Raw genomic sequence first — 9,367 nt, 5'->3', positions numbered from 1 at the left:
CTCCTCCTGGTATGTGTGGTGGCTGCCTTTCCATCAGCTAAAATGAATCATATGGCTAGACCGGATGCCAGCGGAGATGAAGATGTGTCATCCTCCTCAGTGTCCAGGAAACCATGGCAACAGGTAGAGATCATCCTCCTCTCATAGGAAGGGAGCAATGTCAGGACTAATGATAAGATCTACCACAGCACCACTCAGACTGGAACACTTTTAAAAAACTTACAGTTATTATTAAAAGTGTTTTATCTATATGTATATACGTACATGTTCACGGTGCATGGGGTCTTGTGTGCGAGGATCAGAAGAGGGTGTTGGATCCCCCTGGATCTGGAGTTATAGGTGGTTGTGAGCAGCCATGTTGGAACTGGAGTTGAACCTGGGTTCTTTGCAGGAGCAACAAGTGCTATTAACTAATGGGCCAAGCACTTTTTAAAGATGTTTGCACAAGTCACAGAACAGTAGTACAAGCTTGCACAGACCATGCAGCTTAAGAAACAAACAGTACCCTTGAAGGACTCTACACTTTTATACCATTGCTCAAACAAAACCACTATCATGTAACTTGTATTGAATCTTCTCATGGAACCATCCCAATGTGTTCCTGTCTCTGTCTCTGTGTCTGTCTCTGTCTGTCTCTGTGTAAAGCACTGAGTTTCTTCAGGGTATGTGCTTACAGTGCAGTTCTTAGCTTGTAGGGTGTGTGCTGCTTCTTTTTTAGTAGATTGTTCCAGGTTGTCCCCCACTGTTCCCACTCCCCCACTAGGAGGAGTGTGTATTCACACTGTTTACTTACAAATCCGTATTCACATTTGGTCTCATGAGGACAGACTAGATTATCGAATGTGTTAGAAAGTGCTTCTCATACTTGATGGTGTAAGCAAATCACCAGGGATATTAGGGAAAGTGCAGCTTCTGATTTATATCCTCTTCCCCACTCCTTTCCTTACTATGTAGACCTGGCTTGCTTTGAAGTCAAGGAGATCTGATGGTCTCTGCCCCAAGAGTGTTGGGGTTAAAGGTAGGTGTACACCACCACAACCCAGCTTCTCTCACTAATTTAGATCTGTGTCTGGTTGTGCAGGCCTATGATCCCAACTACTCTGGACAGTGAGGCAGGAGGATTACAAATTTGAGATCTGTCTTGGCAACTCGGTAAGACTCTGTCTCAACATAAAAAAGTGGAAACAGTTGGGGTGATGTCTCAGAGGTGGACTGCTTACACAACAAACATGAAACAGTGTGTTCAGTCCTCAGTGCCACAGAAGCTGACAGAAAGGCTCTCAAACTGCTTAGAATACTTGAAATAATAGGAATGGCTCATCTTAAATCACCATTCTATTGCTGCAGACTGACACCATGACCACAGCAGCTCTTACAAAATAAGCATTTAGTGGTGGGCTTGCTTACAGTTTCAGAGGACACGTCCCTTATCATCAGAGTAGGGAGTGTGGAAGCACACAGGCAGGCATGGTGCTGGATACGTAGCTGATCAGCAAGCAGGCACAGGGAAAGAGACACACTGGCCCTGATGGGGACTTTGGAAACCTCAAAGCCCTTCTCCAGTGACACGCCTCCTCCAACGAGGCCAGTCCTAGTCTTTCCCTGACAGCTCATCAACTGGGGACTAAGCATCCGCAGATTGGGGGCCAACCTCATTCAAGCCACTAGAGTTCATAAATTGTATGTCTACTGTATTGTTCAGTGACCGAGGGCAAGAGCAACCCGTAGTACAGATTCAGTACAGACACTTGTTTTTCCACCATTGTGATGGGGTCTCATGTAGCCCAGGCTGGCCTCAAACTCAGTACATCTGAAGATGTGTCTGTGCTTTTAGTTCTCCTGCCTCTACCTCCTAGTGCTGGGATTGCATCTTGTACCACCATGTCCAGTTTCTGTGGTGTTGGGCCTCAGACCTAGGCCATAGTGCATGTTTAAGTAAAAATCATTCTGATGAGCTATATCATCAGGCCTTATAACATCCCCCCCCCAAATGTTTTCCATCTATGATTGGCTGAATTTGGAAGTGTGTAACAATCCTGGAACATGGAGGTCCAACTGTGGTACTTAATCTAGTCAGTAGATTCCTGGAGCAGCTCCATAGGAAGTCGGTACCATAACCCTGTGGTGAAGGATATAGGATATAGAAAGGATATAGGACCCATACGTACATCATGTTCTGAATCAGGAGACCTGGGGTCTTTGAGCCAATGCTGAAAGAGTTGTCTCATGAGTTACCAGGTTTCTCCCATAAGTAAAGAGGGAATAATGAAATGCAGCCTTAGTACCTGCTTGCCTTACCAACCCTCATCCCTTTCTCCTCTGGTCATATGTTGTGGTCAGTCTTCCTGTCCCAGGATTGAAGACTCAGAGCGTCTTCATTAAAGTCAGCAGTATGGTGGGGAGTGGGGCCATGTGTCCTCTATGAATTCAGTGCTGCCTTGATTCTCATGGAAGTGGGCTTAGATGTTCCTGAGAAGCATCTGAAGCTTCTAGCCCCATTGTGATAGGTGTGGCCATGAAGTCACTGTGCAGTTGGGTGCTGCCTGCCCAGGTGTCTGTGGCCTTGCAGCTCAGTGCCACTTGGTGACTAGCTCCAGTATCTATCTGTGTCTGTTCTTTCTGGCCTCTGAGACTCCAGTCACTAGCCAGCTAGTCAGAGACCTACTTGAAGGCTGTAGACCACAGCAGACTTGAGGGCATTCCAGACTTTGTTCTGGTTGGCTTACAAAATGGAGGCCTGAGTATTTATAATCATTCTTTTGAGTTATTTCCTAAATAATCAGAGGGATATATTTTTTAAGTTAATTTAATGATATTTTTTATGTATGTGAGAATGTTAGATGATGCTAACCTAAATTTATCTGTAGAATAAATGTCTTATACTGTATTTAGGATACCAATGAAATGTTTTTATGGTGAATGTCATCTTTGTCTCTTTGAATTCTGATGAAATTATTATGCAGTAACTTATAGATAAAGGAATATAGCTTATTATTTAATATTTACACAGTATAATGGTATATTGTGTCTTTTATATTGACAATTTAAATTTTTTGGTCCCAAAACTCTGGAACAAGCACAATGTTCAATTTCAGTCCTCTGTAGTGGTAGGTGCCATGGCATCTCTTCCCCCTCCTTCTCTTCTTCCTCTTCTTCCTCCTTCTTCTCCTCCTCTTTGTGGTTTTGTTTGAAAGAAGGTCTCACTATGTAGCCCAGGCTGGCCTCTATCTTTGGGCAATCCTCTTACCTCAGTATCCTTAGTGCTTATATCACAGGAGGGTACTGCCGTGTCCAGCAAATGCTGTTACTTTATTTCATGACTGTATCTTGAGAGGCAGTCAGAGACCTCATATGGGTGGGCTTCAGTTACATGAATTATATAAAAGTAAAAGCACTCTTATTCAAGGTAGATTATAAAGCATTCTTAAATTTTTTGTTTGTTTTGTTTTTGATGCAGGATCTGTGTAGTTCTAGCTAGCTTGGAACTCCCTACATAGACCAGGCTGGCTTCAAACTCACAGTGATCTGCCTGCCTCTGCTTCCCAAGTACTGAGATTAAAGTCACGCACATCCACAACTGGCTTCTGTACTGTATTTTATAAAACAAAACAAAAACCCCTTACTTTTATGTCACAGAACAGATCTGCATCCAACTCATAGAATATAGTATCACTCCCATATTTGTATGAAAATCAGTCTAAGTATAATTCATCTAAGTTTTACATTTTATCTTTTTCTTTGCAGATTGAATTCCTCTCTTAAACTTCTGAATTTTTTTACTGGTGGAAACATTTTCTACAGAGCAGTCAATGGCTTAATTTGAGCAGGCGTTTCTGTGGCTTTGGTTCCTCTATGCTTCAGGAAGCTCGAGTCTGAAGGATACAGGGCTTTTTGTGATGACAATATGACCCACAGTAAAGGAAGACCTGTCACTTACAAGACAAGTGCCAGTCCAGAGAGTGGAGGGGGTTTTGTAGATTGGACTTTAAATTTAAATACAATTCAATCTGACAAGTTTTTAAACTTACTTTTAAGCATGGTGCCAGTCATTTACCAGAAAAATCAGGAAGACAGGCATAAAAAAGTGAACAGCATTTGGCAGGATGGGCTGTCAGGTGCAGCACAGACCTTCAGCAAGCGATCAGACCCACATCTGGACTACCATGAGTTCTCAGAGCAGGGCTTCCACAGCAGCGGTGGGCATGCTCCAGCCAGCTGCAGCCCCAAGTACGACGACTATGCCGGCTATAACTACTGTGATGGAAGAGAGGCTTCGGAAACCACCGCCATGTTACAGGATGAAGATCTGTCCAGTGAGGGCGATGATGTTATTGTGGAAACAAGCCAGAGGCTCCCAAAGGAGTCCAGTGGGGTCATGGCTCTGCAGATACTGGTGCCATTCTTGCTGGCTGGGTTTGGAACGGTTTCTGCTGGCATGGTTTTGGACATAGTGCAGGTGAGATTTTATCTTTAGTTTCACTGTATGTGCAAGTGTGTGTGTGTGTGTGTGTGTGTGTGTGTGTGTGCCAACCTTGAGTATCTTCCTTGGTTGTTTTCATTGTGTTTATGAGGCAGGGTCTCTCTTCCACCTGAAACTCACCAACTTGGCTGGCAACTATTGAAGCTCTAGGTCCCTGGACTGCCTCTGTCTTCTCCGTTTTGGGATTATGCATGTGTCACCATGCTTGACTGTCCATTTTTTATTAATTAATCAATTATGAGACTGCTGTAACTAGTGCTGGAACCCAGACTCCAGTCCAGATGATGAAGTCCGTCCCACAGCTGAGTTCTTAACCGTTAACAACATGGACTCTGCCATCATGAAATGGTAAAGTTACAGCATTGTGCTGCATGCCTGACATCCTGCATTTGGGATGCAGAGGCAGGAGGCTCACAAGTTTAAGGCTGGCCTAGGCTATGGTGGTGAGTTAATAGCCAGCCCGAGCTGTCTTAAAAACTCAAAGGCTGGTATACAGCTCAGTGGTAGAGTGTTTGCCCCACATGTGATAGGCTGTGGACTTCATCTTGAGGACTGCCAAACAAACAAACAAAAACAAACAAACAAACCGCAACAACAAAAACAGATGTGAGAGAGTGAGTCTGAGGAGTGACAGGATGTCAGGCTTAGTTGTAGCTATTGGTGTTAGCTGTAGAGTGGGGTGTAGTGATGTCAGATGTTGAACCAATGCCAACGGAATTGTCTAAAGTCGTCAGATCCTGATCTCAGGAGGGTGTGGTGATCCCTGAACGTGTTCGATGATGAGATAACCTGTGCTGTCCTTTAAAACCGTGAAGCATCCAGGGTGCTGTCCCAAGCCTTTAGTCCTAGGCACTCAGGAGGCCAAAGCAGTTAGGTCTCTGTGTTTGAGACTAGCCTAGTCTACACAGTGACTTTCAGGCCACCCAAGGACACATGGTGAGATATACTATCTCCATAGCAGTGACAACAACAAGAGAAAGCAAGGTTGGGATGAATCCCCGAGTCTTTAGAAATGTCCTGTGCTAAGGGAAACCATTCTGTTTTACAGCACTGGGAGGTGTTCAAAAATGTGACAGAAGTCTTCATTTTGGTCCCCGCACTTCTTGGTCTTAAAGGGAACTTGGAAATGACATTAGCTTCTCGATTATCCACTGCAGTAAGTTTTGTTCCTATTTTCTATTATGTGTGTCATGTATTTCTCTGTACTTACAAGAGTCTGTGTGACAAAGAGGTTGGTTTCCTGTCTGGTAACTTTCTTGGCCTCAGAGTTACACTACATAATTCTGACTGACAGGGAGTGCCCTGAAAGTTCTCGGAGTTCTCTCACCTGAGGATGTGGACCTGCTTTCCCTTATCACCAGAAGCCTCAGTATGTTTGCCTCCTTTGATGCCAGCCCACACTAGCCGCTGTTATTAGGGTTTAGTACATGGGTGGGCAGATACTGAGAGTGTACATGGGTCTGAGTTTGGCTGAGCTGAAAGCAGAGTGAGAATCCTTTGTATTCTCTTTTATAATCTGACCTATTATATAGTGCTCATCTGTTCATATCAGAGGGTCCATATTTATACTGTAGTAGCTAGTGCTGCTTTTTTTAGACAGGGTTTCAAATTTGCTATGTAGACAAGACTGGCCCTGAACTCAGATCCTCCTGCCTCTGACTCCGTGTGCTGGGGTTAAAGGCGTGCACCACCCTGCACATGGCTATCTCCTGTTATATTATCAAACCCCATAGTTTGATTTATGACCCATTATTGGACATTTAGCCACGCTCTAATGGTCTATCACTATAGGGAGTGTTATGGCAGGAGCTGAGAGAGGGGGCTCAGAGGTTAAGAGCACTTATTTGCATGCGATTCCACCTCATGGCAGTTCACAACTATCCATAACTCCAGATCCAGGAAATCGGATATCCTCTTCTAGCCTCCAGTCACCAAGCTTGTGGTATGCATGCATACAGGCAAACACTTATAAATAAATAAGTACTACTGAATCTCTATCTACATATATAAATATATTATATATTTATTATTATACTTAATATAATACAAGATATTATGTATAATAAACATAATATAATAGGTATACATTATATATTATATAATATATAAATATGAATATGTACTGTTAGATACATATAAAATACATAATGTATAGTATTAATACCCATATATATAAAATATATAATACACAATACATAATATATAGGTACACATATTTATATAATATAATATATTACATATAATATAATAAATAATATACAATATATAATATATATTATAAATATATGTGTATATAATATATCTCATATATTTATAATTGAGATAAGGTGTCACTCTGTCTCCCTGGCTGGCCTGGAACTCACTATGAATCGAGAAGTAGGCTCAAGCTCACAGAGATGCCCTGACTGTGCCTCCCGCATGCTGGGATTGAAGGTATGCAGTACCATGCCTGACTTGACAATTAGGATAACTGAAGGACAGTAGAGGCATAAAATGGTCACAACTCTGAAGTAAAAATGAGGCAGAAGACCAACCATTAGATACTCACTGATTTACTGGTTTGTCTAGTGATTGACTTAAAGCAATCCGTGTACTGCCTGTCTGCCAAGCATGATTTCACCTGCTACCTGGAACAGAATGGCCTGGAGAAATACCTGGATTGGGTCATTGCCAGTAACAACCTGCTGATTGCCATGTCTGCTTCTGTAAACCTGGCTATGTGCCACCATGCTTAGACAGGTTTTCTTTAACAGTTGTGCTAGCGAAAAGAATACAGTAGAGACTCATGACATATATTTTACATGTTTTAAGATTATCTAGACTTAGAAACTTTAAAAATTATCTTATGATCTGAAAGCCCAGGCAGGGAGTGGTGGTGCCTGTGCTTAATCCCAGCACTTGGGGGACAGAGGCAGATGGATTTCTCTGAGTTCAAGGCCAGTTTGGTGTGCAGGACAAGCCTTGTTCCAGGACAGCCAGGGCCATTACACAGAGAAACTCTTAGAGAACTGTCCCCGACACCCCAAAAAGGAGCTTCCTGTATTATATATTTAAGCCAAACGTTTAAGGATTCTTTTTTCTCAAATGATAATGTGATGTGATAAACACATTTAAAACTCTTAGAAAAGTAAGTGATAGGGGCTGGGAAGATAGCTCAGTGTGCAGAATGCCTGCCGTGCAAGTGTGAAGACCAGTGTGCTATCCGAGTGTGCGATCTTAGGTAGTGCATGCCTGTTATTCTAGTCCTGCTGAGACAGAGGCAGGAGAACCCCTGAGTCACACTGGCCAGCCAGTATAGCCTACTTGGTCAGTCGCAGATCAGCAAGACACCTTGTCTCAAAGACAGAGTGGATGACACCTAGGGAATAACATCCTGTGTTGTTCCCTGGCCTCTTATGCATGTGCACACAATGTGCATGTGCCCCTGCAAACACACAAACAAACACATACAAAATTTCTTGAAAAAAATCTAATAGTGAAATCTTGATAAATGTTTAAATTTTAAAATGTATGCTTATAGCCAGGCAGTGGTGGCCCACGCCTTTAATCCCAGCACATAGGAGGCATAGACAGGTGAGTTTCTGAGTTCAAGGCCAGCCTGATCTACAGAGTGAGTTCCAGGACAGCCAGGGCTACATAGAGAAACCCTGTCTCAAAAACCAAACCAAACAAACAAAAAGAAAATATAAATTAAAATGTATGTTTATTCATTATTCCAGTGGCTTATTGAATGTCGACATCTACTGATATGCTGAATTTGGATTTTAATGCTTGATCATTTGGCATCCAGATGGAATGTGTTCGGTATACCCCCAGCCTTTAAGAAGGAGAAACAAAAGTATATGGGGCTTTCCTGTAGTTTTGAGGAGTAGTGGATGGATGTGACTATCACTCACACCCAAGTCCAGGAGAAACTGAGGCAGTGGCGTTAGAAAACCAAATGGAAGCGTTTGAGGAGAACACTACTGGATGGGAATGAAAAGGTGGCTTCTGTGTCACTTGTTGCAAAGTGGACTTTGTTCTGATAAACACAGCTAAGCGTACAAGTGTTTAAGCAATAGAATAACTTTGCCAGGAATAGTGAAGTTTTGGTTCAATTACCTCAAAGAACATTGTTCTAAACGCATCTGTCATTCTTGAGCCTTGTCCAGTGTTTGTTTAGACTCCTAATAGATTATGTCATTCTCTTGAAATAAGTCACACTGTAGGAAATCCAGTTAAAAAAGAATTTCTTTTAAATAAGACTTCTCATCTTTAAGCTACTGTTGTCATTAAGTCTCATAAAGCTGAATCTAATCTTTTGGGGGAAATCTATTGAGACTGTGTGCTGGCTAGTTTTATATTAATTCAGTACAACCTAGAATTAGCTGAAAGGAGTTATCAACTGAGAAAATGCCTCCATAAGATCCAGCTGTAGGGCATTTTTTCTTAATTATTACTTGATGGGGGAGGCCCAGCCCATTGTGGATTGTGTCATTCCTGGGCTGATGGCCTGGGGTTTTATAAGAAAGCAGGCTAGGCAAGCCATGGGGAAGGAGCCAATAGGCAGCACCCCTCCATGGCCTCCACATCAGCAGGCCTTCAAGTTCTTGCCCTGTTTGAGTTTCTGTCCTGACTTTCTTCAATGATGAACAGTCATATAGAAGTGTAAGCCAAATAAGCCCTTTCTTCTCCAAGTTGCTTTGGTCACAGTGTGTCATCATAGCAATCCAGGCTCTAAGACAGGCAGGCTCTCCTCGTATAGCCTTGGCTAACATGGAACTCGCTCTGTAGACCAGGCTGGCTGGCACTTGTTGCTGTCTTCTGCCTTGTCCCCTGTATGCAGGTATTGCAGGTGTGAGAAATCACACACAACTTGGCCTTAATATTTTTTTTTTACTCTGCTCT

At 42.7% G+C, this 9,367-nt stretch overlaps 1 protein-coding gene across 1 annotated transcript; it reads left to right on the top strand.

Moving 5' to 3' along the window:
* The first annotated feature begins 1,071 nt into the window (after nt 1–1,071).
* Nucleotides 1,072–8,250, top strand: LOC114635945 (solute carrier family 41 member 2-like). The gene is made up of 4 exons (XM_028784294.1): nt 1,072–1,152; nt 3,745–4,456; nt 5,529–5,636; nt 8,200–8,250. The coding sequence occupies exons 2-4, from the start codon at nt 3,905–3,907 to the stop codon at nt 8,233–8,235; spliced, it is 696 nt and encodes a 231-aa protein (XP_028640127.1). The 5' UTR covers nt 1,072–1,152; nt 3,745–3,904; the 3' UTR covers nt 8,236–8,250.
* The last annotated feature ends 1,117 nt before the right edge of the window (nt 8,251–9,367 follow it).

Source organism: Grammomys surdaster, unplaced genomic scaffold (genome assembly GCF_004785775.1).
Source record: "Grammomys surdaster isolate TR1022 unplaced genomic scaffold, NIH_TR_1.0 120206, whole genome shotgun sequence".
In the NCBI taxonomy this organism is placed as follows: Eukaryota; Metazoa; Chordata; class Mammalia; order Rodentia; family Muridae; genus Grammomys; species Grammomys surdaster.
The sequence above is the reverse complement of the archived record's forward strand: the minus strand, read 5'-3'. Positions and strand labels throughout refer to the sequence as shown.